Source organism: Micropterus salmoides, unplaced genomic scaffold, assembly GCF_014851395.1.
Source record: "Micropterus salmoides isolate LMB-PRFRI ecotype aquatic unplaced genomic scaffold, ASM1485139v1 Ms_hic_scaffold_11, whole genome shotgun sequence".
NCBI classification, from domain to species: Eukaryota; Metazoa; Chordata; class Actinopteri; order Centrarchiformes; family Centrarchidae; genus Micropterus; species Micropterus salmoides.
The window spans coordinates 35,208,129-35,233,803 of NW_024040152.1; the positions used below are offsets into that span (position 1 = coordinate 35,208,129).

At 44.9% G+C, this 25,675-nt stretch overlaps 2 protein-coding genes across 2 annotated transcripts; one reads left to right on the top strand and one right to left on the bottom strand.

Annotated features, from left to right (window-relative positions):
* Positions 1-436: 436 nt before the first annotated feature.
* cmtm6 (CKLF-like MARVEL transmembrane domain containing 6) lies at positions 437-23,784 on the top strand. Its single transcript, XM_038712377.1, has 5 exons — positions 437-594; positions 4,251-4,374; positions 13,127-13,303; positions 19,903-20,001; positions 20,418-23,784. The coding sequence occupies exons 2-5, from the start codon at positions 4,258-4,260 to the stop codon at positions 20,589-20,591; spliced, it is 567 nt and encodes a 188-aa protein (XP_038568305.1). The 5' UTR covers positions 437-594; positions 4,251-4,257; the 3' UTR covers positions 20,592-23,784.
* On the bottom strand, positions 15,614-18,835 carry LOC119898187 (peroxynitrite isomerase THAP4-like). Its single transcript, XM_038712376.1, has 3 exons — positions 18,332-18,835; positions 16,861-17,489; positions 15,614-15,941 (listed from the first exon to the last, which is right to left on the bottom strand). Exons 1-2 carry the CDS (start codon positions 18,692-18,694, stop codon positions 17,133-17,135), a joined length of 720 nt encoding a protein of 239 aa, XP_038568304.1. The 5' UTR covers positions 18,695-18,835; the 3' UTR covers positions 15,614-15,941; positions 16,861-17,132.
* Positions 23,785-25,675: the final 1,891 nt, after the last annotated feature.

Sequence of the window (25,675 nt, forward strand, 5' to 3'; positions counted from 1 at the left end):
GGGGAGGGGGAGAGAGGGAGGGAGAGAGAGGGAGGGAGGTAAAGAGGGAGAGAGAGGGGGAGGGGGAGAGAGGGAGGGAGGTAAAGAGGGAGAGAGAGGGGGGGGGAGAGAGGGGGGGGGAGAGGGAGGGAGAGAGAGGGGGAGGGGGAAGGAGGGGAGGGAGGGAGAGAGAGGGGGAGGGGGAGAGAGGGAGGGAGAGAGAGGGGGAGGGAGAGAGAGGGGGAGGGGGAAGGAGGGGAGGGAGGGAGAGAGAGGGGGAGGGGGAGAGAGGGAGGGAGAGAGAGGGGGAGGGGGAGAGAGGGAGGGAGAGAGAGGGAGGGAGGTAAAGAGGGAGAGAGAGGGGGAGGGGGAAGGAGGGGAGGGAGGGAGAGAAAAGGGGGAGGAAGCCTTCATTCTTTAGAACAACTCTCAGCCTGGTTCAAAGAAACACCTTTAATTTGAAATTATTAACCAGAAGCTTGTTACTTCCGCTAATTTGGCAGGATAAAGGCCGCAGAGTTAATGCGGAAGTTTGAAGTCAGTTCAGCAGCAGAGAAACAAAAGTCCAACTTCGCAGCTGGAAACTTTTTCTGCGAACCAGAAGAAACCTGAACGGTGAGTTTATCTCTGAAACCGTCACCTTTCTCTTTATTCCTGCTGTAAAGTAACTTCCGGCTCCAGCAGGTAAGGTTATCAGATTTAAGGCCACCATTAAAAGTTGATGCCAAGCCCCCAACACGCAGGCTCCGGAGGAGGAAACGCCACACGCCAGACTACATTCAAAATTCGGTCTATTTACTTTTTAACGTCGTTTCGTTAAAGCGGTCCTTTATCCACGGAAACACGGAGGTTTAAATTCTCTTCATATTTAACAAAGACTCATTCTTCACTTCGACGTGAAGCATGTGAAGCCAGAATCCTTTGTTAGAATACAGTCTCAGCTTTAAGAGTTAATTCACGTGGTATTCCGCCTCCAACTCTTTCCACCAAAAATGCACAGCGGGTTTGCGGCGGAAAGCGGGTTGTGACTTATAAAAGACGTGATATCGAGAAAATAAACTGCAGCATTGTGGATAAAACATTTGCCGAATGTACTGGAACAAACCACCTCTTACGTTAAAGCCGTAAATAATGTTGTGCTATGCTTCTGCATTTGTCTGTAAGCTATGAATTATTAAATAACTCAACTTTTTAATGAAGTTCGGAGTTTTTATATCACTTTAAGTGAAAAGGGGGAATTTGAGGGTCAGTGTGGTGAAAGGTGACCTACTTGCTGTCAGTCACTTATATTAACCGTCATCCGTGTTTGCATTGTACACCTGCACACCACCTGTGCCTGTTTCACTTTCAAATACTCTTAACTATCCAGAGACAGAAAACGAAACTAGATCTATGTAGTGTACATTAATGAACCTCAAACTGCCAACAGACCTCATCAAGAGGAACTTCTGCCACGTTAGGCACCTCTTCATGTTGCAGAGCTGCAGTTGTTATAAAAAAACATTTGTCATGTTTAATGTTTTAGTGTCTCTGTGTGACAAGAAGTTTTTGTATGTTAAGCTAAAAAAAACAAGGGCGTCACTTTGTGTTAACGTGGCTGGGACACAGGGACTCAGATCAGACACTTATGTTCATGAGAAGGAGACAAAAAGATCCTGAAACAGTGTTTTTAAAGATGTCCTCCATGCAGAGATAGACAACACTTCATCTCCTGCATTCTGGTGAAAGTTTCTGCACCAGTTTATGGTGGAAATGTTTTTATTCATGGAAACAGAATTTCAAGATGTATAAATATAACAATCAAATCTCTCAGGCATTGTGAGAGCTGCACTGTTTCTCCTGTAACATTGTCCCTGCTGAGGCAACAACACATGCAGGCGTGATTTAGTCTCCCCCCCTTTGTCATGTTCACAGGGAGAGAACAGAAAACTTGGTCTAAAAGAAACTGTGTCAACAAGTTGTCAAAGTTACTGACTGCTGCTGCTCATTGTTGTGTTTTTTTTTTTTTTTTTTAAACTTATTTTGGACAGTGCACGCTTGTTTTCTTCTATACTCTAATTGCATGTTTTCTTAATGTTTTAAAGGCATTTTCATTTGTTTAACTGCAAGCTGTATCACAGAACGTATTTTAACAAATAATGCTTTTAAAAAGTGGTGGTGACAGAATCAGAGGGGCGTAAATGACACCTATGGTAAAAAAAATGTAATCCAAGCCATCGCATTAGCCACAACTTTCTTTCTTTGTTTTTAATGTTGTGATCAGAAATTGTGTTGTGTTTTTTTTTTTTTTTTTTTTTTTCCAGACCTGGTTCTTTAAGCGTGTCGAGTGGATTCAGGCTGATACGCCTAAATAATCATGTTTCATCTGGTTCCTCTTTTTAAAGCAGTTTGAGGACTGATTTTGTCAATTTTATCTTGGAAAACGGTGCACACACACGATTGGCTGAGTGCTGATCATGTGATTGTGGTTACCTGCAGTTGGCGTGTTGGGAACCAGCTGCACTGGGTTGTTCCCACGCTGTTAATGTTACTGGTGGACAAAGTGCAGGAGACTTTAGTGTTTCCTGCTGCAGCTTCTTTGAATCTTTAGTGGAGTTTTGCTCAGAGTCCAGAAAACTATTAAATATTATATTTTGTGTGTATATGTGGGGTTAAGTTTTCATAATGAACATTTAATTGTGAGAATTACACAGCAGATCAGTGACTTCTCAGTAACCTGCATGTTCTAAGATGATGATTCTATCAGCTGTGTCTCATTAGAAATCCAGGAAAGCAGCTGTCTGTGTCTAGAAAGGGACTTCAGGTAGGGGGGTTCTCTCTGATCCGGCTCGATCAGGACCTGCAGTTAATTAAAACCGCTTTGAAGCACCAACATGTCCGGACTCCGATCATCTGGCTCACTCTGTTAAAGAAGCTGGCGGATACATGAGCCTGTGTTGCGTTTGAGGACATCTCGGCGAGTCTTTAAGAACTAAATGATGAATTTTCCTCCTGACTTTTTTTTTTTTTTTCCCTGCGTTGAGTCTTGCACACGTTCCCTCGCCATCGTGAGCGTTTATACTGACACTCGCCAAAACGCTGGTTGGCGGTGGCTTTCTGTGTTCCACTGTGTTGACTTTCACCAGCTGAGCCGGCTAACGTCTGCTTTAGCCCTCCGCCCACTTGGCCTGCTGCAGTATTTGTTAAATGTCAGAACAGCATTTTAAAGGAAACATTGTGGGGCTGCAGATCATGGTTTTTCCCCAGGATAAACAATCACACCAGAATTCATTTTAATAGAATAATGATGGAAAAATTATTGTTCGCTCCAATATTTCAGTGAAAATGATCATTAAATCGTTCAGCCTGGGAGTAAAATAACTTTTTACTCTTCTAGACTTTCCAAATGTTATGATTTGAGTCATGTTGTCATGGGTTCTGAAACATTTATCTTTTTAAATATTGTCTTGCTGCAGAGCTGCAACTAACCTTTGTTTATTAATCTGAGTAAGACCCTTAACCCCTCGTCTGACGTATAGCAGCTGTAAGTCGCTTTGGATAAGAGCCTCAGCTAAATGAAGAATTATTATTATTGGCTCAAGCTGATGTCCTCAAATGTCTTGTTTTGTCCACAACCCAAAGATCTTCACTTTACTGTCACAGAGGAAGGATTAAGAAATATTCAGATTTAAGAAGCTGGAATCAGAATCTTTAATATAAAACTGACTGATGGTTGCAACTCTACTGCAGAGACGTCTTTGTTTTTGTACAGATCCATAATTAATTGAAATGACAATGATGTAAAGATGGAGCAGTGGAGAGACCCGGGTTCGATTCCCCACCTTGACACGTCCACCATTGTGTCCCTGAGCGAGACCCTTAACCCCTCGTTGCTCCAGAGGCGTGCGACCTCTGACCTGTACAGCGATTGTAAGTCACTTAAGATAAAAGCGTCCATGTAACGGCGATCGTTCCCTCTAACCTCTCAGATCATATTACAATTAGATATATTCTCAAAATCCTTCAACGCGGGGGGGAAAAACGACAATCGTGCGGCTCTTCCAGACTTTCCAAATGTTGGATCTGCTTCAGAAAAGGTTTTAGTAGAATTTGGCTTGGAGGGAACGTGATGTTAACAAGCTGACCGTTCAGTCTAATCTCCATTTATTAAGTCCCGTCGCTGCGCTTCCCATACAGAGCAGGTCTGGATCTGTGGTTTTGATTCGTGAAGACGTGAAGCTTGTTGTTTCTGCAGGATGTCTGACTGTATCTGTGTGTCTCTGTGTCCTCAGCTCCGTCATGGCCACCCCCAGCGTTTACAGCCCCACGACGGTTTCCAACCCCAAATCCTCCTGCTTCGTCGTCCCGTCAGATCTTCTGGATATAGTCCGCTTTGGGGTCAAAGTCGTTGAAGTGGTGAGTTCAAAGACCCTGAAACCTTCTCCTCCGATCGGAGTGTAGCTGATCTGAATGTGAGCCGGGTAAATGGAAAAATTCAGATAAGCCAGGTGCCGCTGTGAAGACGACACGTTTAAAGGTGGATTCAGCCAGCGAGTCGGCAGAGCAAACAGCATTTATGACCCTATGTGACCGTAACGACCTGAGAAACCAGCCAGGAGCTGATTTTACTGGGATCAGAGTTCCCTGAATCGCCCGTGTTTCCAGAGAGCCCGGCTGTCGGATCTGAACTCGGTGTTTCCATCCGGCTGTTTTTATGCACCAGCTGAAAATGTGTCTGAGTGGAATCCCAGTAAATTCAGAGTCCAGATATCTGAAAGAACAACTAAGAGCTTGTGTAGAAGCAGTGCGTGGCGAGGAAACGCTGCCCAACATGAAGCGGCGGCTGAAAGTAGAAGAGGAGGTCGGAACCTTCCTCAAGGCTTCAGTCGAGATTTAAAAGAACAGTTTTACAGGTTTCTGGGAGTTTGTTCTTATGGGGGGGTGATGGCGCAGTGGATGAGATGCATGCCTTTGGTGTGAGAGACCCGAGTTCAGGCGTGCGACCTCTGACGTGTACAGCAGCTGTAAGTCGCTTTGGATAAAAGCATCAGATAAATGTTCCGGATAGATGAAGCATAAAAACTGAACGCTGCTTCTCCAGGTTTAGTTTTGACTCTGGGGACAGAAAGCAGAGCTGATCTCAGACCAGCTGAGAGGTCTGGATGGTTCAGAACTAAGCAGAAGATCAGAAACTATTTGGTGCTTTATAAACCCACAGACAGGAAGCCAGTGTGAAGACCTCAGAACTGGAGTGATGTGATCCACCTTTCTGGTCTTAGTGAGGACTCGAGCAGCAGCGTTCTGGATCCGCTGCAGCTGTCTGATGGATTTCTTAGGGAGCCTGTAAGGACACTGTAGTCGAGTCGACTGAAGATAAATGCATGGACAAGTTTTTCCAGGTCCTGCTGAGACATTAAGACTTTGTCTGCTTAAATTCAGTCCATGATTACACCAAGACTTCTGGTCTGTGGTCCTCAACATCACCGACTGAAGCTGAGCGCTGACTTCTAATCGTTCTTGCTTGGCTCCAAAAATAACAACTTCAGTTTTATCTTTGTTTAACTGAAGAAAACATATTACACGTGTCCATTAAAAGGAGCCTCTCGGGCCCCGGACCCCCCCAGTCTCTCCACATCCTGTGGGAAACACTGAGGAAAAGCTCATTTTGACTATTTTATTTATGCAGTTGTTTAAAAAAAGCAAAATAAATGGAAATAATGTGAAAAACCTTGTTTTTCATTATTTTCAGCTTCAGCCAAGAATTTTCATTTCAGTGCATCCCTAGAAAATCTATTTCTTTACTCAACGTCCATGAAGACAAAGTTTACCTTAAATTAGTATTTTGACAACCAAGAAATGTGCAGAGCAAGATATTTTACAATAAAGCCGCCGCCACTCAAACTATTAACCTGTTTCTAAAAGCATCTCTGGCTTTTCTACACTGCAGCTTCTTGTCATTTATCAGCTGAAACACAAACTCAGTCAGTTAAACCGTCTCCTGACATCATCCGTCATAGAGATACCTGAGTGCGTCGGCTCAGCAGGACGCTTTCTCACCTGCGTGTTTCAGTTCACGTCTTTATTGCTCGGCGTGAACGCAACCTGCTGCAGGCGGTTAGTCCTCTGCGAGTCTCGGCAGGTCGGCTTGCTTGGAAATGAGAGGAAGTTGCCTGCGAGGACAAACAGGACAGACGGATCTGAAGTCACTCGTCTGAGACCAAAACAACACGAGCCGGTTTTTACACCTCGCACAGGAAGTGAGCTACGCAGACGTGCTGGTGTCAGACCAGACAAAGCAGTCTGACCTGCTTTGTCTTTCATCTTCTACTTTATTGATCCCTGGGAACAAATATAAAGTAGAAGAAATGGGAAATGTGTTCTCTGGTCCCGGAGCCAAGACCCCACCGCCTGCCGCCTCCTGTTCAAACATGGCTGTAATCGCAGAGCCTGGTCGCTGCAGCTTGTCCGGGGGAATCCCCGCTAACGCCGGATGCAGCGGCGCCTCGACGCTCGTAAAGCGAGTCGACGTATTTACGTAATCGATTGTGTCGACGAATCGAATCTAGTCAGAGTTTACTTGGGCGCCGTGTGGCTCACCGCACATGCTCTTTACAGAGGGACAGATGCACGTTTACAAATATGGCACAAAGAGAATAACAGAACTTGTTTGCAGGTGTCGGCGGTTTTGTCGGCGTCCCGGGGGGAAACCGTTTAAGGTCCCGTCCCTGTCGCCTCAGTAATTTCCTCAAACGGCTGCTCGCTCTAGTTTCTGTCAGACAGGAGGAAATGGTGCATCTGTTGGGAACTACTTTCAGCGGCGGATGAATCTGGACGGTGTCTGTGGGCCTGAGTCAGAATAAACGGCCGCGTGTGTTCATGGCGATGAAGAAACACGACGAGGGTTTGACGGTTTCTGCGGCTCGGAGGAAGAGGAGCCCTGACCCCTCGGTGATCTTCCTCGTCTAGCAGCTCTCCAGGAAGCTGCAGACGGGGAAGTGAAACTGCTGCAGAGCCGACGGTTTGGGAGCAGAGAGCTGTCGTTTGCAGATCTCAGAGCTGCTGACCGTCCGCTGTCGCAACAGTGAACAGATGGGGGGGTGGCGAGGATCCGGTCTACATGCTGCTCACATCAGTGAGCGTTGCAAAAAGAGGATCTGCAGGGAGGGAGGACGCTGCTGAGAAAGCTCCCTGCATGAGGCGTCGGCTGCTCTGACGATTCAGTTTACAGTTGTCTGCCGTCACTGCTCATACAGAGCAGGTCTAGACTGCACTGATGTATCAACACAGACCCAACAGTTAACACCATGAGCAGCAAGAAAGACTTTCATTTTAGCAGGCAGACGAACTTTGAACAGAGCCGTGACTCTGAGGCTGTGTGAGCAGGTCAGGGGTAAAGTTTACATAACGTTAGGTTTACTCATTTGGCTTTTTTCCAGAGCGACTTAGATTTGTGGAACAACGTACAAGCATCAATACAGTCAGATCTACAGGTGACGACAGATGGCAGGAAGAGCTGTTGGCGTGTGCAGCATCAGAGGGGGAAATAACTCTTACTACTTCCTCCAGGTAACAAACAGTGCAATCAATACAAGAGAACTGAGAGGGGACAGAAGAAGAGCACATGCAGGTCAGAGGTCAGAGTTATCAGAAGAAGTGTTCTCTGTAGGGTTTCTGAGCCTCTTGAAGTCAGAGAGGGACGCCGCTGCTCTGATGGCGTGCGGCAGCTCGTTCCACCATCGTGGTGTCACAGATGAGAACAGGGACTGAGGTCGCTTTGTGTGAAGGGAGGCAGAGCCAGGCGGCGTTTGTCGCGCAGTGACTCAGAAGGAACGTAGGCTTGGATTATGGAGTTTAGGTAGATGGTGCAGACGCAGTAGGAGCTCTGGATGCAGCAGCAGGGACTTGGGGATCGCAGACGATGATGTCCGCAGTGATCTGTGATCAGGAGAAGCGTCAGCTGTGCCGACGCCTGCGGGGACGTGAAGCTGACTCTCATCAACACGTTGATCAGCTCCTCGCCGCTCAGCTGGATTTTAGCAGCTGGTCTCAGTTTACTGATGCTCGGTGCTGCGTTCCAAACTGCTCGGAAACTCGGAATTTTCCAAGTTGAAATATCCGACTGCCGACCTCCAGGTGCGGGACGCAGGAAGTGAACATGGCTGACGGTGTGCGCACACTGTGCAGAGAGCTGAACGCTCACTTTGTCAGTTTTAATGAAAACCACATGTAGTTGACTGTGTTCCCGTCGAGCTACATCAGTCGGTAATCGGTCCCCAGAAGTCTGTAAATGTTGTGCGTCCTGATGTTTTTACATCTTTCTTTTGCAGAAAAGACGACGTTCAGAGATTCTTTAATGCAGCCGTCGACCTTTACATGCAGAGCAGGTTTTACTCTATGATCAAAAGTATTATTGAAATGAAATGCAGTGAAATATACTCTGATCTTTCTGGACAACAGCGCGTGCCTCCATGGGTGCAACATCAGTCAGCTGCTTCTGCGTCTCGTTAGAAAACGTCCTAAACAAAAGCTGCACTCATTAAATGTGCAGCAGAAAACGCGGTCCTTACTTTTTATGTGACTTGTGAAAACCCCTGAATTCACTTCTTTCCCTTTGGGTCTGGAGCCAAATCTCTTGGCTGGTGAGCAGACTGGCATAAAGTTTGCTAATAATGCTGCAGCTCCTGCAGGATGAATCCTAACGATCCTCTCGCTTCATCTCAAGTCAAAGCTGAATTTCTCAGTTTGTCAGTCTTTAATCGAGCGTCTCCTCAGGAGGAAATGGACGTTTTTTTACTGTTTTCAGTCCCTCAATGTTGAAATTTCCCAGAACTGTTTTGGGTGAAATTGTGGTTGATGCAGGAAAAACGATTTAAAATAAAGTTGTCACAGCTCAAACGAGTTTTACTGCAGGAGGTTTAAGTGTTTTGCACGGAAGGTTTCTTAATGAGACTCCAGTGTGAAACAGGAGGTGACGATGCATTTAACTTTATATTTACACCTCTGAAAAGCGAGAAAGGTGCGTTGGAAGTCGGTCAAAAGATGCAAAAAGTTTCCAGAGTGCAGGAGTTTGTTTGCATATTTACATTTCCAACACTTGATGTCTGGTGAATCCAGTCAAATGGGTGCATGAAACAGAAAAACAGTGACATAAATCCAAAAGATCAGATGTTTCAGGATAACTGTGGGTGAGAAATGTACTGAAGTACAACTTTTGAGGTACTTTTTACTTTGTGTCCGGTTAAAGGCTGTAGAAACTGTTATCCCAAACACCATCTGTGTTCAACTTCCCCAAACGAGCTCCACACAGACCGAACAAGAAATAATGTCAACAGGGACGCCGCAGCTTCCTCGGATTGTTCGACCCGACGTGTGAAGTCAGATGTCACCTGACCTCCTTGGACAAATAACCGGTGACCTCTGACCTGCTCTGTGAGATTTATCTTCTTTCAATTAACAAAGTCTTTTGAACACAAACCCGTCCGGAGGATCTCTGTCAGCCGCGTGTTAATGAAAATCCTTAAGAGAAGCACTTTACACAAACCTGCGTAATGCATGAACTTCTGCTGGAGTGCTTTTGCTTTAGAGTAGAAATACCACGAACATGAGAGAGATGGTAGCTGCAGCTCAGAGGGAATCAGACCTCAGTCTGCTGCAGCAGCTCCAGCGAGTTTCAGTCACCGTGGTTTAAAAGAGCAGTCTGTATTTTAGTTCAGCTGACGTCAGACTTATTTTAGCTCTGTGGTCCGGCTCTCCAAACTCTCCTTTAAAACATTCCTACAATAAAAGTCCAAAATAGACAGACAGCAGAGGAACTCCGTCTGTGTCCCCCGGCCTGCTCGCCCTCCAGACTGTGCCGGTTCCCCTGGTCGACCCCGGCGTGAACCAAACGCCAGAGACGCTTGTTGTTGTATGAATTCTTATTTGAACACGCTTGCGCCTCTCTGCAGTTGGTTTTTGCTCATTAACTGGGCAAACATCTGGATTTGCAGCTGACGCAGTGAACTGCATGATCACAGATGTTGGAGCTGAAACGCAGTGAAGAGCTGGATTTAGTCAAACGTTAGAAACTGAACAGCGAGCTGCTTCGGTGTTTTTAAACTGACGCACAGCGAAAATGCAGCAAGCGGTAACGAGTTTCCTGTCGGTCATTAAACGCTCTGTCTGTTGGTGAAGCTGCGATCCTGCAGCGCTGAGCAGTAACGTGTTGGTGTCGGTCGCTCTGCTGCCACACCGCCAAAAAGGGCGCTAAACAGCGACGCAGAGGGGTCTTGGCGAAGCATCTCCTCAGCGTGGTTATGTTGTAGATATGGCCAATAAAACGATGATGAAAATCGCAATATAATTTTCCTCGAAGAATAAATGTTTAAATTGAATCAAACTAATTATGACTTTATTTTTTTTATTAAATCTACTAAGATCTTGTCACAATAGTTCTGAATGTTCTGCCTCAGATTAGTGAAGTGATCCACTGGTGAAAAGGCCGGTTTTTCCAAGACTACTCACTCGGGGGGGGTGATGTGATGTGTCTGGCGTCCTGCTTCTTCTTCCTGCTGACTCAGTGTGGTTCAGACACACCCCGGAGGAACACAAACGCACAGTTTGGAAGCAGCAGCCGCCGCCCACACAGCTGAGCGGTTCCACCACAACAGTCAACACACACACACACACACACACACACACACACACACACACACACACACACACACACACACACACACACACACACACACACACAGCTGCAGCAACCACATGTGTGTTTTTTGTGGCGTGTTTTACAGTCTAGATGTAGACAGGAAACGGGGCTTTACTTTTCATGTTTACGCACCATCGTCACATTTTAGAGGCTGAGACTGAGTTAATTGCAGGATTCACTGGTTTCTGTTGTGAACGGTGTTCCTTTTTGTTTCGGGCCTCTGACACCAAAGAGCTGTAAAAAAAGATCGCTGTGAAAATGTTTACTTTGAGGAGAGCGATACAGCGGCTGTTTCTCTTCTCATAACACTGTGAATTAAAGGTTTATTTCCCCCAAACAGGAGTTAGTGATTGTTGGAACAGTGGACAGACTAACAAAGACGGCATTTGGGAGTTTTATTGTGTTTGAAGTTGTTTTTGTTTTATGAACAGTGGGTTAAATTCCTGTTTTTCTCTATGGAGTCTGGTGGAGCCGGAGCGTTGGTTTGTTTTGGTCTTTGCTGGTGCTCTTGGGGAAGTGACCGTCTCTTACAAGCTGCTTTGAGTGAAAGGAAAAACATCAGGACTGACATTTTAAACTTGTTTAGAAAAGCAGAATCAAACACTTTTTGAGGTGTGAACGTGTATCAAACAAATGTGGAGGCAGCGTCACTATAAAAACACGAGATTTAGACGAGTCCAACCAATCACACACCTCGCTCCTGGTCACAAGGTGGAGCAACGTGATCCCGATCACCTGAGACGGGCGGCTCCGCCTGTGGAAGCTGCTTCACAATTAACAAAGAGTCTCGGGACCCAGCGGTCGACGTTAAGGACTTTTCTGTTGTTGACTCAGATCCAGTAGTGATGTGATAAATGGTGAGAAGCCTCACAGCATCAGTCTGTGGGCGGAGTGTCCTCAGCAGCACTGATGATGGCGTTTGACATCTCATCGCAGTACGTCGCCGCAGAATGCGTTGATCTGTTCGGTTGTCCTTGATTTTGGGGCTTCTACTATGGTATAGTATGCTTAGTTAAATTGTTCTGACTGACTTCCTGCCAGGTTCATCTGGGGGTGAGTTCAGCGCAGACAAAGCGTGGTAAAAGGAAACGGTGGTACCCTGCTGTACTGCATTTTCCCGCTTTTATAACACTGTTTACAAACTTATTGCAGCTGGTTGGGTAACAACTGTGACACGCCCACCAAACAACCGAAGAAAACCATACCTCGAAGCCCGTCGTTTGATCCAAAAACGTTGCGGGACGTCGTGAGATTGAACTCACCCCTGCTTTGTGCTGCTCGTCACGGCCTGTCAAAAATAGACCTGGCAGTGAATATTGAATTAAAAAATAATCATAATCACAATATCTGGCAGAAAAATCGCAATGGATGGAGTTTCGCTCCGGCTTTGTTTCGCGTTTGAATCTGTCTTTGTTCTGCTAATTTGTTCGCCTCTTAAATCAACGCTGGACACGCCCACAAAAAACTCGATATAAAACACTACGAGTATCATGTTGTTACTTTTAATGTTTACTATCACTACCACAGGAAAAAGCTGAGGCAGTCAGTCTAACCGGACACCCGGGCTACGAATCACAAACCAAGGCTTCATCACAGAACACGACCAATATCAAAGGAAAAACAAGACGGCCTCCAAACGCTACAGTGATAACTTAGTCTTTTTATCTTTGTTTTACCAACTTCTCCTAGTTTCTTTTAATTTATGGAGGTTTCAAACATGAAACAAGGAGATGCCTTGTCGACCTGTCAATCAGCTTGTAGCCCCGCCCTAAAGCCTCCCCTGCTTCCTGGTCTCTGTTCCTCTAAATGGGACCATAATTTACTAAATGAACATCATGCTGTTTTGAAGAAGACTTGAAACTAGAGACTGAGACCATAAACAGGATTTTTGCAGCCGCTGGAGTCGCCCCCTGCTGGCTGCTAGAGGACGCAGGTTTAGGTCGCCCCCTGCTGGCTGCTAGAGAGGACGCAGGTTTAGGCCGCCCCCTGCTGGCCGCTAGGGGGAGGACGCAGGTTTAAGTCGCCCCCTGCTGGCTGCTAGAGGACGCAGGTTTAGGTCGCCCCCTGCTGGCTGCTAGAGAGGACGCAGGTTTAGGCCGCCCCCTGCTGGCCGCTAGGGGGAGGACGCAGGTTTAAGGCGCCCCCTGCTGGCCGCTAGGGGGAGGACGCAGGTTTAAGGCGCCCCCTGCTGGCCGCTAGGGGGAGGACGCAGGTTTAAGGCGCCCCCTGCTGGCCGCTAGGGGGAGGACGCAGGTTTAAGGCGCCCCCTGCTGGCCGCTAGGGGGAGGACGCAGGTTTAAGGCGCCCCCTGCTGGCCGCTAGGGGGAGGACGCAGGTTTAAGTCATGGGCTTCACTTTTCAGACCTGGGGGGGGGGGGTTCCTGCTTGGACCCACACCTGCGTAGAGTCAGGTGAGGGTCCACATATTAAATGCTGCTCCCGATAATAACCTTCTGTTTCCCGTCTCTCTGTCAGCTGCTGTCCTTCGTGGCCTTCATCCTGGAGGAGGTGGTCAACAGCTGCTTAAGCTGCAACGCTCTCTACTTCTTCGAGTTCGTCAGCTGCACGGCCTTCCTCTTCACCCTGCTGCTCCTCATCCTCCTCTCCACCACCCTGCACAGCAAGGTCGGCATCTCCTGCTGGCCCAAACTGGTAAGAGCTCACGCCTGTTTTCATTGAACCTGCCGAGGATCGCCTGAGGCTACTCTGTCCCTACTAACAGCTGCTGTCCTCCGCCGCCCCCTCTGCTTCGTATTGTTCCCTCCACGTGCTGAGAAACCCGTTGGTTCTCTTTCCTGCTGACAGTTGGATGTTGACAGAGATGCCTAAAACATGAAGCTGCTTAGCATAAAGACTGGACAGAGCCACTTAGCGTTTACCTGCTCGGTCAGTCGGTCTATAGAGGCCACGGTGACCAGCAGTCCAAAACGCTGAGATTCAGTTTACTGAGATACAAAGAAAAGCTGCACACGTCTCGCCTGAGGAACTGAAGCAGAGAATGCTGCCGCTTGAAAAATGACTGATTAACCTGTCATTTCTGTTGATTATTCAACTAACCGTTACAAGGAAACAAAATCCACCTGTCTGCACCTCTAAAGTCACTAATTAACACAACTCTCTGAAGTGTAAAAACAAATCACCGTAATGGAGGCACTTTTACTCAGTGGTTCTCAAAGCGGGTCCATGAGGGGCCAATACTTCATAAACCGTATGAAGGCTAACAAAATGTCTTAAAAACAAATCAAAAGGGATTCGTGTTTAAATTTGTCAGTTTAAGGTCTTTAACATGAAAAGGTTTGAGACGCTTTGAGCTCTCCTGTCATGACATTAAACATGTATTGTTCATACGAAGGCCGGGCGATACGGCCAAAAATGAGATTTATTTTTTATTTATATATTCTTTTCCTTAGTTTGGTTGCTGAGGTCTTTTATGCAACGGTTTAACACACTTAAGGGATTCTTTAAGTATAAGAGCAAGATAAGGAGAAAACCTCAAATACTTAAGTGGATATTTTAAAGAAACCTTAAGGGGAAGAAAATTTACATTTCCTGAGAAGAGACTTCTGCCACCAGGAGAATCCTTTTGTTTTCTGTTATTTGCAGATCAAAGTTTTTCTTTTTTTTATGAAATTCCTCCTCTGACCAATCTGCTTTTCTTGTCGTCTTTTCTTTCCAACTTTGTACGGTAACAACGGGTCAAGTGCTGGTGCAAGATAAAGTCTCCATGGTAACAGAATTTTACTACTGTAAATTCAAATTAGCTTTAATGGCATGAATGTATAGCAACAATATTGCCAAAGCTTATTATGTATAAAGAACACAAGGACATACATTTCTTTAGATAAGGGAATAAAACGGCAAAAGTTTTGTGAATACAAAATAAAATAATAAAAAATATAAATTCCATACAAACATTTTAAAATAAGTGTGTAAATAAAGCGTGTGTGTAAAGTGTTCGAAAATGAAAATAAATTTTTTTTTTTTTTTAAATACAGTAAATGATCCAGTAATGTGTGAATTCTCTATCGATGCAGCAAACACCTTAATGCTTTTCCTTAACTAGGGAAACCTTTAAAGGGATTCTGTGCAACACCCTTAAGTAAAAAGCTAAGGCGAAATTAAGACTTCAGTATCATACTTAAGAAAACAACTTTGAGGTTTTTTGTGCAACCGGCCCCTGAGCTTTTACAGAGTCTCGCTCTCCTGATGGCGCTCATTTATTCTGTCTTTCTACTCGTTCTGATAGGCCGATATCAGGGCTCAGTCCACGTGTTTGACTGTCGGGGGAAAATGCACAAAATGCTGTGTGAATGTGCATTTCTCAACACCGTGATACGCCAGCAGCGCCCACGCCACACTTTATGGAAACAAGATTACTGACAGATATTTATAACTTTAGTGAAACCAGAGCAGGTGACTAGACGGAGCGCATGTTTGCATCCTGACTCTACATCTGTCCACTGCAGAGTCTCAGCCCACAACCTGGAGGTGCGCTAGTATAAATATCAGTATAATAAAACGTACAGACCATGTAATGATGTTCCTACGTTACTATATTCATAATAATTTCATATTAGTATACTACAGACAGACGGCCGTCCTGTACATGAAGGATGTTGTTTATAGGACTTATTTTCCTGTCTAGAGTTCGGTTATCAGCACACTGCTCATAAATCAGTTTTTATGAGGGGCACATGCGAGAGCCCGGTGTGGGCGTGTTTTAATTAAACTGCACAGGGTGAATATAATCGTGCAGCCCAAGCTGACATGTCTGTGTTCAGGCGGCCCTGTTTTAGACCTGACTCTAGATCTGCTCAGCGTCGGGAGGATGATGCATTTCCTGTGATTTTTAAAATAATCCTACTTTTGAGTGGCGACGGACATTTCACAGCAATAAACGATGCACGTAACACATTCTACGGGACGTTGTACCTGTTCACAATGAGTAAAGGTCAGGACACAAACGCTCACATCGAGGCTTTATTGGGGACGCAGTGGATAAGACGCATGCAAGAGACCCGGGTTCAATTCCCACTGTGTCCCTGAGCAAAACACTGTGTTTAAAAAGTATTCTTCAGACACGCTGATAATCTGGACGCATCGTTCACAACCAGTCTGTTTGTCGCTGGGCTTCTTCTTCTTCATGAAGCTGCTGCAGGCCGCCGCCGTGGCTCTGCTGGATGAGGGCGCGCCATCGCTGTTGATCAACGCCACTTCCTGTTGGACTGGGATCCGTAGATGGGGTTCATTCACCCGCGTGGATCTTCCGCACGTCTCTCCTCCGGCTCGCCTGAAACAAACAGACACAGATTGTGTCATTGGTACTTTCCCCGTCTGCACATGCTCAAATGTAAGAACCAGATTAGACACGTGGTTACAGGGAAGAGAAGCTCAAGTTCTGCTGGGGGGGGGGGGAGAAAACACAGCGTCCTTGTTCATGGGAAAGGAGCCGGGCGGGAGACGCCCACATTCCTGGAAGATGAGTCCATAACAGACTGCTCGTGTAGTAGATAAACCTTCAAACACATTAATCTGCAGGTCGGGGATGGAAAGTAACACCTGCAGCCAAATGTTATCATTTCTCTCTGACAGTAATTAAGCAGCAGGCCGGCGTTCTTGCTGGTTGTGTGTCGCACTTAAATTGAGTTGGGTGACACAACGTTGTGCTGCCATTTCTCTTCCTACTGATAGCTGGATTTTTATTTTTTTAGGCCACTGGGAATATTCGGTTTGAGTTTTGACCCTTTGGGGTTGCTGTAGCTGGTGTGTGTGTGTGTGTGTGTGTGTGTGTGTGTGTGTGTGTGTGTGGAGTGCAGAGGCAGCAGATCAAGACAGTGAAGTTAGCAGCTCTTTTTTATTTCACACAGAGCTCAGGAAGCATGTACTCTGCACAGTGTGTCACTCAAGATGTTCAGCATGTGAAGCAAAATGTGTAGTTTAACATTGTATTTTCGCGATGCTAATGTCCGTTAGCACGTTAATGGAGATTCCCATTATATGTTAGCATTAAGCTAACCGTAGAACGCCTTTTAAAAAATTAATATTGCGTATCGATATGATGGGCTGGAGTATCGATACAGTATCATGGAAAAATGTCCAACGATATATTTCCGTATCGATTTATTGTCACACCTATTTCTGATGACGCAGCGTGGAAACGAGCGCGGAACAGAATCCGCTGCTCGTGTGTTCACTGGTCATATACTGACCTTCTGCTGTGCGCCGGATGTTGAACTGTCGTCCGGAAAGTCCTCCTTCCCGCTGCGCTGTATGTTGGGGTAGCCACGTCAGGTTTTAGTCCAGGTAGTCCTCTAGTGAAGCGGATTGGCTCGTGTCTAAAGAAAAGCACAGAGCTGCACCAGTCTGGACCGGGTCCTGGAGTCCGACGTGACGAGGCAGCACAGAGTCCTGCTGAATCTGAACCTCACCAAATGTTCTCAAACTCTGCAAATGTCCGTCCAGCGGAAGCAGCACGTGGACTTCATGGAAGCGCGTCTCTCAGGTGAGGCGAGGACTTCCACAGCCCAGAGTGTCCGCCGTCACAGCGCCACTTCACCCTCATCTGTGCGCCCGAGTGGAAAAGCTCCTTCTCCACGATTGGCCGCCCGCACGTCTGACACATCCTGAAGAGCTCCATCAGGCTGCGGCTGTAAACGACGGCGCAGTCCTCGTCCTCGTCAGACTCGTCAGACGCCGCCACCGAGCTGAACTCCGGCTCTGAGTGGAAGCTGTCCTCCTGCGGGTCGACAGACACCACGATGCAGAAGCTTTCGTCTGCCGCCGCCGCCGCCGCCGCCGGGGCGGACTGCGAGGAACTCCCTGCAGCTCCGCAGGCCGTCTGAACACAAGAGCCAGAGATACAAGAAACACTTGATGCCGAACAGTGGATCACTTCAAACTACTATAATAAACTTTCACAGACAAATATGCACGAGTAGAACTGAGTAAACATTTACTAACAACATTTTATTGCCCCGCCTACAGCGTGGGCTGTAGATGCAGTGCAGCGGTTGTCAAAGGGGTCCATGAAGGGGTTCCTAGGGGTCCTCAGCAAAAAAGGAAACTTATATTCACTATAATTGCATCCATAACAAACAGTGAGGAACTACTTTGGTGATCAGTTTCATACACTGTCTGTAATAAGACATCTAAAAGCCTAAATCTTATCAAACGGGGGTCCCGGTCTTATATTGTGGTAGATTTAAGGTTCCTTGATGTGAAAAAGTTTGAGAACCACTGTCATAAAGGGGCCCCTGACTCCCTGCACCCGGCCCTTTAGTCATTTACGCTGTCACATGTCGCCACCACTTTTTAAAAGCCTTTGTTAAAATGGTCCTGATAAATTGCACCAAGAAATATTAAATGCTTTGAGGTTTATTCACACAATAAGACACATGCAGTGTAGAGATGTAAGAAACAACTGCGCAAAAAACAAGTTGCTGTTGATTTTATATTTTGTATTACCACCTTCCCTTTTTATAGAAAGACATTTCAACCATAAATCTTTGCAGGAAATGAAGTTTTTAATGCTCAACATCTTGTGGGAGAGGAGCCTCAGAGACAGTAGTGAAAATTTATTCTAATGTCTTGTGCTTTTGTTCTTGTGAGTCCATCTGTGCATCACTGCAGCCCTAATCTGAGCTGTTCAGGGCCTCGCTAGCTGTCTGGAATGAAGGTTACCTGCGCTCTGCTCCTCTTGGGCGGCGGCGGCGGGGACGCGTCGCTGCTGCCCGGCTGGCCGCGCTGCTTCCCGGGGAACACGGACGGCACGGCGCCGCTCTTCAGCGTCGGTTTGGGCGTGACGTTCAGGATCTTGGCTCGGAAGTCCTCCTCGTAGTCCTCGGGTTTAAAGTGCAGGCTGCACACCCGGACCCCGCTGTACTTGGAGACGGGCGTGTCCTCGTCGAACCTCGGGTTCTGGATCGCCTTCAGCCAGGTCCTGCAGCGCTGCGGGTCCCGCGTCGGTAGCCCGTGAAACACGACCCCCCTGGACTTGGCCTCCTCGTAGCCTTTACAGCCGGGGACGCAGCACCGCCACGGCATCGCTGCTGCGCCCAGACGACAGAATATGAAACGCGGGAAAGAAGCGGCAGATAAACTGCGAGTAGTTTCACGTGCGGACAGCGCAGAGTGTCTGAAACGGGCCCTGAACGCAGCACGTTAGCAGAGGTGCTAACAGTTAGCAGCTTCCGCTCTTCTTCTTCTACTAACGGATTAGCGGCAGGCTGGACGCTGCGAGGCGCTCTGCTGCCCCCGCAGGCCGCTGTGCATACAGTGGTGGTTGAAACAACTTTAAATTTGCTCCTCCAGTAAATTAGAAATTATTTTCAGAAGGGGGAAAAATAATTTAATTCTTTAGGAACAAATTTATATTCAGTTTTATTTAACCTTTTATGTAAACAGGGAAGTTAAGCACACACGAATACTATATAATAGAGTTGTTTTGCAGACATTTGTAGTTGGTCCCAGAATTTGGGGGGGGGGGGGGCACATGGATATGTGAATGCTATTTATGACTTTTTTTATATTTATATCCATCTAATAAAAACAAATAATTATTAAATGTATCATCTCATGCTGGGCGGCACGGTGGTCCGGTGGATAGCGCTGTGGCCTCACAGCAATAAGGTTCAAACCCCGGTTGCCCCGGCGTTTCTGCGTGGAGTTTGCATGTTCTCCCCGTGTCTGCGTGGGTTCTCTCGGGTGCTCCGGCTTCCTCCCACCGTCCAAAGACATGCGGTCTAGGTGGGTAACCCTGGATTGTCCTTAGGTGTGAGGTTTACTGGTTGTTTGTCTCTGTGTGGCCCTGCGATGGACTGGCGACCTGTCCATGGTGTACCCCACCTTTCGCTCGATGCCAGCTGGGATTGGCTCTGCTTATGTATGCAGGATAAGCAGTTGAGGATGGATGGATGGTCATTTCATGCTTTCCAAAATAATAGTCTGATTTAAAAAAAGTAGAAACGCTGTTGGCAGACAAACTGATCTTCACTAAAAAGAGCGCAGTCCTTCGCCGCTATATCTAATGTTTAAGCTTGGAGCGTTGGAGCTGCTGGTAGTTTTGAGCTGTGGGCCGAGCCCGGCTAGCTGTTTCCAGGCTTTATGCTAAGCTAAGTGGACATGAGAGCGGCGTCGACCTCGACGTCTGCTTCTCGGAGAGGAACTGAAAAGCATTTTAGGGTGCAGCAGGTTGTGTTTCCACACAGTGAACTTGAAGAGCTGCTGCTCTTCATCATCTTCTTCTCTTGCAGGACTTTGTGTACACCATTGGCATCGCTCTGCTGTTCCTCATCGCCTCCATCGTTTTTGCTGCAGACAACAACAACACGACGATGGAGAGAAGTGCTGTGGTAAGAAAACATCAACCCTGTGCAGGATACGCTGATGATACTGTCCTTTCCTACCATCTTCTTTTCTTCTCTACGTCATTTTTTTTTTTGTAACTTAATTTGGTTTTTTTACCTTTCCTTCCTCCTCTCTACCCCCTTCTTTCCTCTTTTTCTTCTCTACCTCCTTCTTTCCTTTCCTGCATACTTCCCTTTGTTACCTCATCTTTTCTGTCCTACCTCGTTTCCTTCTCTACCTCTTTATTTCCTTTCGCTCCTACTCCTTTCCTTCCATATGCCGATTTCTTTTCCCACCACCTGCTTTTCCTCCCTTCCCCCTACCCTGCTCCTCCTTTCCTTCTCTACCTCCTCATTTCTTTCCCTGCCTCCTATTTGTCCTTCTCTGCCGTCTCATTTCCTTTTCCTATCTCTTCCTCCAGGCGTTTGGCTTCTTGGCGACGGCCGCGTTTGCCGTGGACCTCATGTTGTTCGTGAAGGCCAAGGGGTTTCCCTTTAAGGAGGATGGGACGCCGGACACGAGGAACGGCGGTACGGGGGCGGTGGAGGCTCAACCAGAGGCGGAGAAACTCAACACTGAGGCCAACGGAAATTAAGTCTTTTTGTTTTCAATATTTGTTTGCTGCGCTCAGAGGTCAGAGATCACTTCACGCACTATTCCTTTAACACGGAGGCGGAGCTTCAGCTCGGCTGACTTTTTTTTTTTTTTTTTTTAAATCCTGTTTTTAGTCCTCGATTCCCAAAGCGGAGGACGATCTGTGCTGACATGTTATCAATATAATCCATCATCCAATAATGAATCGATGACGGTGCGGAGCGTCTGTCGGCGTGGGACGTTTTAAATAATTGATCTTAAATGTTTCCACCTGCTTATTGACGACTTTAAACAATATTTTTTTAAGGAAGAACAGACACTAAAATAACAGAACCACTAAATATTCTGCTGTTAAGTTTAATTTTTAAGATTTTCACAGATGATGTAGAGACAATAAATGGATTTATTGTCTGTCGATTTAGCTTCAGGACTTTTTTTTTTTTTTTTATTATTTTTAAAGGTTTTGTTTATTGAATATCATGAAATTTATCAACACATTTAGTCTTAAATGACAAATGAAATCAAATCCTGTGTCATGAAATTCACAAATTACTGACAATGAAAACAAGTCAATGTTTAAATCTGAGGGGTCACATGATTAGATGAGATTCTTTTCTCTCTGTATATTTTTAGTGTGAAATACTGGAAACTTTTACTTCGGTCTGCAGAAATCTTTTAATGAAACAAACCAAAGCTTATCTCGTCCCCATGCTATGAATTTTCCCTAATCCGCTCAGGCCCTGAACGCCTCACGAATGTTAAGACGATTTGGTGCCGAAATGAAGAAACGACACTCAACAAAGCAAAGAAGTTTTATTTTAATGTCCTGATGGACAGAAATGAACATGACCGTTTCACAAAATGAGTCCAGTCCGAACGTGTCTGTTTGTACACAGACGGCCAAAAGCTTTCGTGTTAAATGTCCGCGAGTTAATTATTCTACTAATGTGTTCAACAGGTGATCATTGCACATACTCAAAATATTACTGACTCTGACACGTAAAGGCCAGTTTATACTTCTGCGTCGGCTCCCTGCTGTCATGAGCATTTCTACTTGTGCGTTGGTGTCTGTCGCCCAAAACGCTAGAAATGTTATCGGACCGAATGGCTCAAACTCTGATAGTGAAACGAGTCATTATTGATTGTCTTATTTGACGCTTTTATCCAAAGCGAAGAACATACAAGCACCAACACAGTCCGAGATCTACCAGTGACGACAGATACTAGCTGGAGCTGTTAGCACGTACGGCATCAATGGGGTAAATAGTCCGAGTTAACGAGTGGTGGAATCAGTAGAAGTGTGAAGAGGCCGAAGAAGATTTGACACAAAAGTATAAATGGGCCTTAACACGTCCAGGAAGCGAGCGGTTCAGTGCTCTCACTATATGAACACATTTTTTCTTTAATGCGCTTTGAAAGCAGCTTGTTTATAATTAACAGTCACTAATCAATAGAATAACTAAATGCCACTAATGGAAGCAGATTTTTAAAGAACTAAATTAGCGTCAAGTTTCAGCTCAGACAAGGCGTTATGCAGAACTCGCGTCCGACTGAATGAAATGTTTCCTTGGAGTCCGTTTATGGCATTCACTACACAAACGCCCATGAGCCTTTGCCAAAAGCGTTTTGATAAGGTGGAGGAACATGGCCGACGGGCTGAATCCAAATGTGTGTGCGAGTGCTGAGATTAGATCGGCGCCCTCTGACAGTGCGGATGAAGGCTCAGTCCAGATGTGGGACACGTGGATCCAGCCCCAACGTCCTACCCCCTGACCTCTGACCTTCCCTGTGGACCGGTCAGCGTACTCGTAACGTTCCACTCTCTGCTCCAGTCCTAAAAACTACCGGCTCTCTGACCTTTTTATTTGAAGCAGCTTTAAATGAGACTGTTGAAACTTCTTAGTTTAGCGGTTTTCATGTCGTCGTCTGTCTTTAGTCAGTTTTTTCTGTATTTTATTTTAAAGGTTTGTCTCCGTCAGTCTGTAAAACCAGACTCTGCTTTATGTTCCACCAATTTTAGCACCCGCCTTTAATCACTTTGTGTATTTTAAATTGAATGTTTCATGAAGGAAGTGATGCTTTTTTGTCAAACATAAACTCCTAATATCAATGATTTTAAAAGGTGATCAGCTGTTTCTTGGATTAGACGGATTTTTTATTTTTTTTAAATGTAGTCCCCTTAATAGTTGATCAGAAGTTTTACTGTTATTTCACCCAAAACTTTTGTTTGCTGTTTGACCCCAAATATTTGAATTAGTGTTTAAAGACACAGGGACCCTGTCGTTAGTGCCTGTTTGTACTGATTTTGGCCCCTGAACCTCTGGGCCTGGCAGGTCACTTGAGTTACCCATCAGTGAGTTTAATCATGTTTGGGTGAAATATTCCTTTTAATATTCTGGGTAATATGATCAGCTGACCAGCTGAGGAGTTAAAACTCACAAAGAGTGTGTTTGTCCTTCGGTCACCTTTTTTATATAAATGACATTTTTATGCCCAGAACATGAAGCGGACTGCAAGTTTAAAAACAATTGTTCGTAAAGTTTGTGTAATTTTTTCCAAATGTTAGAAGATAAATGTTTTTCGTCCTTTTACATTCCTTCGATGAGTGGTCACATGTTTCTATATCGTCGTTTTTTTTTTCGTAGCCAAACTAATTTTAGTAACTCGTTTGAAAACTAATAAAAATCAGCTGATTGAGAAGTCGTCCAGTATGTGTGTAACCCTTCAATTATATGCGTGCTGCACAATAGGGCTGGACAATAAAACAATGGTGATAATTATTACAATTATTGCCACTTTTTCCATATATTTACATTTTTAATAGGAAATGCTTTGACAATCAAACGACATACAAAGAGTTAATCATTGAATACACTGGAAAATGTATTAAAAAAGATTTTCTTATTCGTGTCAGACAATCAAAAACCTGTTTTTTATATTATGGTTAACTTTAATGTTCAGGACCAAGTAAAGTCTATTTAGAAGGAAATGTTTTTGTAATATATTTGTATATTTCCATGCTTCTCTTCTGTGCCTGTAAAATAAATTGGTTTTTCATCCATTCATGTGTAACAGAGAATACTGTAAAGATATACAGTGAAGTATCTCGCTATGTCCTTTTCAAATTGCTGCAATTTCATATCAGAGACAATCATTTTATTATTCAGTCATATAATAAACAGATTTTCAAGAAATGAATGTGTTGATGATCTTTATTCAACCACACTTGTAACTTTGTGTGTTTTAGGCTGCAATCATCTCGAGTTATGAAGCTGAAGATAAATGTGACTTTAACATAACTTCAAACTTCACGTTAAAGACAAAACTGTGCACAGCGTCACATGTTTACTGCTGTGCTCGATGAGTGACTCTAGTGAAGGAATACATATCTGACCAGATTTGCATGTACGAAGACTCTTTATATTTATTAACATAAGATGGTCAACTGAACCAACTTTATTTAATAAACAAGCACACTTTGAAAGACCGTTAGCTTCAATAAATTAAAAGGGGTTTACTCAAACATACTGCGTCTTTAATCTGTAACTAAATCATAATTAAATGTAAAGATTTTTATGCTCATTTTGTAAACGTGAAATCAGTATTATGTGTTTTCAACTGCAAAACTTAAATTTTAGTTTTTTGTTTTTTTTTCAGAATTGATGGTTGTGTTCTGCTCACACTGACAACAGAACAGCTGACTGTATTAAACTTCTTTGTCTGGTATGACAGTGTCCTTTTTAATAATTTAAGAACAAACTATTTCAAACCAACAAAGATTTTAAAGGCATCCCTAAATAATCTCTGTAACAAAAACACTTAAACAACTGCTGCTTCTCTGACATGAAGCACTATTTTCCCCCATTATATTGAAATGAATACAACAAATTTTCTATATTTTTAATGTCCCCATTTTATATCACAAATCTCTGTATATGCAGACTTTTGTTTGACTTTTATTGTTTGTCTCCCTGTTCTGCATGAAGCAGTTAACCCATTTAAATAGGCTAAAAACTGGAACACCTGGGCAGGACCACATGTCCACATACTTTTGACAGTATAAAAATGTTATTTCAATTAAAAGCTTAAATAATTGTGTTTATTTTTCTCTTCACCAACTTTAAATATGCTTTATTTTTATAAATGGGTGAAACAGCGCCCCTCTGGATGTGAACGGCTGGTGAACGGCAGTCTGTGCGGCCATAGGTGGTATTGCACTGTGACGGTAGCACCTATCGTGTGGAGCAGCAGAGAGAAGCAGGTGAAGGTGATTATCTGCGAATACACAGGCTTTTGGAAAAGAAACAGAGTGCCAGGTCGGTCCTGTTACAACAAACTGATTATAGAAGCTTGACGAGTTAGTCTAAATTAAACAAGCAACAGAGCTAACTAGTTTCTTTGTGTGTAGCAACTAAGTTATTTCAGTCGCATTAGCAAGCTAGCAGCTGCGATGGCGGGAGAATTCTGTCAACAAGCAAACAAGATGGCGTCGCAGCAACAGGTCCAGCGGGACTTTATTAAAGACGGAGGAGGACAGAAGCTGTGGACATGGAGCCTTTTACCTGCAGGGAGGAAAACGCCAAACAAGGTGAGTAAACTGCGGCGTCTGTGTGTCTTTGCCTGCTAACTAAATATTTACCACCTGAAGTTAAAGGGAAACCGCTCCTCCTTTTTTTCACGTCTTACAGTTGTGTTGGGTATTTTAAATAAAAAAGTCTAAAAAGCCGTCTGAAACACACTTTCACATTTTTAAAACCTTTTTTATTAAATCTGGGAAATAAAAAGGGCGATTTATTTCACATGTACACCACATTGGACCAGGCCCAGATCTGAAACTACTAACTGTCATATCTGGACTAATGGATCACTCCAGAGAGATTAAAGATCCTTTAAAACACCGTTTCAGAGTTGTAAAACTTTTATTCTATTCATGAAAATACTGTCAATGGTGACTTAAATGTTTCCCTTAACTTTCTCCTCACTGCCATCTGAAACTAACTTTAGTGTTTTAAGTGTTTCTGTCGTATCCCACCGTAGGGGTCAGAGGTCATCGCTCTTTAATGTGCCACAGCCACATGTATGTGT

What these genes read in the sequence shown, in the direction of transcription:
- cmtm6 (XM_038712377.1), top strand. Translation starts at nt 4,258, where the DNA reads ATGGCCACCCCCAGCGTTTACAGCCCCACGACGGTTTCCAACCCCAAA. An exon ending in TCTCCTGCTGGCCCAAACTG is followed by an intron (nt 13,304 to 19,902) that starts GTAAGAGCTCAC and finishes CTTCTCTTGCAG; the next exon opens with GACTTTGTGTACACCATTGG. An exon ending in CGATGGAGAGAAGTGCTGTG is followed by an intron (nt 20,002 to 20,417) that starts GTAAGAAAACAT and finishes CTCTTCCTCCAG; the next exon opens with GCGTTTGGCTTCTTGGCGAC.
- LOC119898187 (XM_038712376.1), bottom strand. Translation starts at nt 18,694, where the DNA reads ATGCCGTGGCGGTGCTGCGTCCCCGGCTGTAAAGGCTACGAGGAGGCC. An exon ending in CCAAGAGGAGCAGAGCGCAG is followed by an intron (nt 17,490 to 18,331) that starts GTAACCTTCATT and finishes TCTTGTGTTCAG; the next exon opens with ACGGCCTGCGGAGCTGCAGG.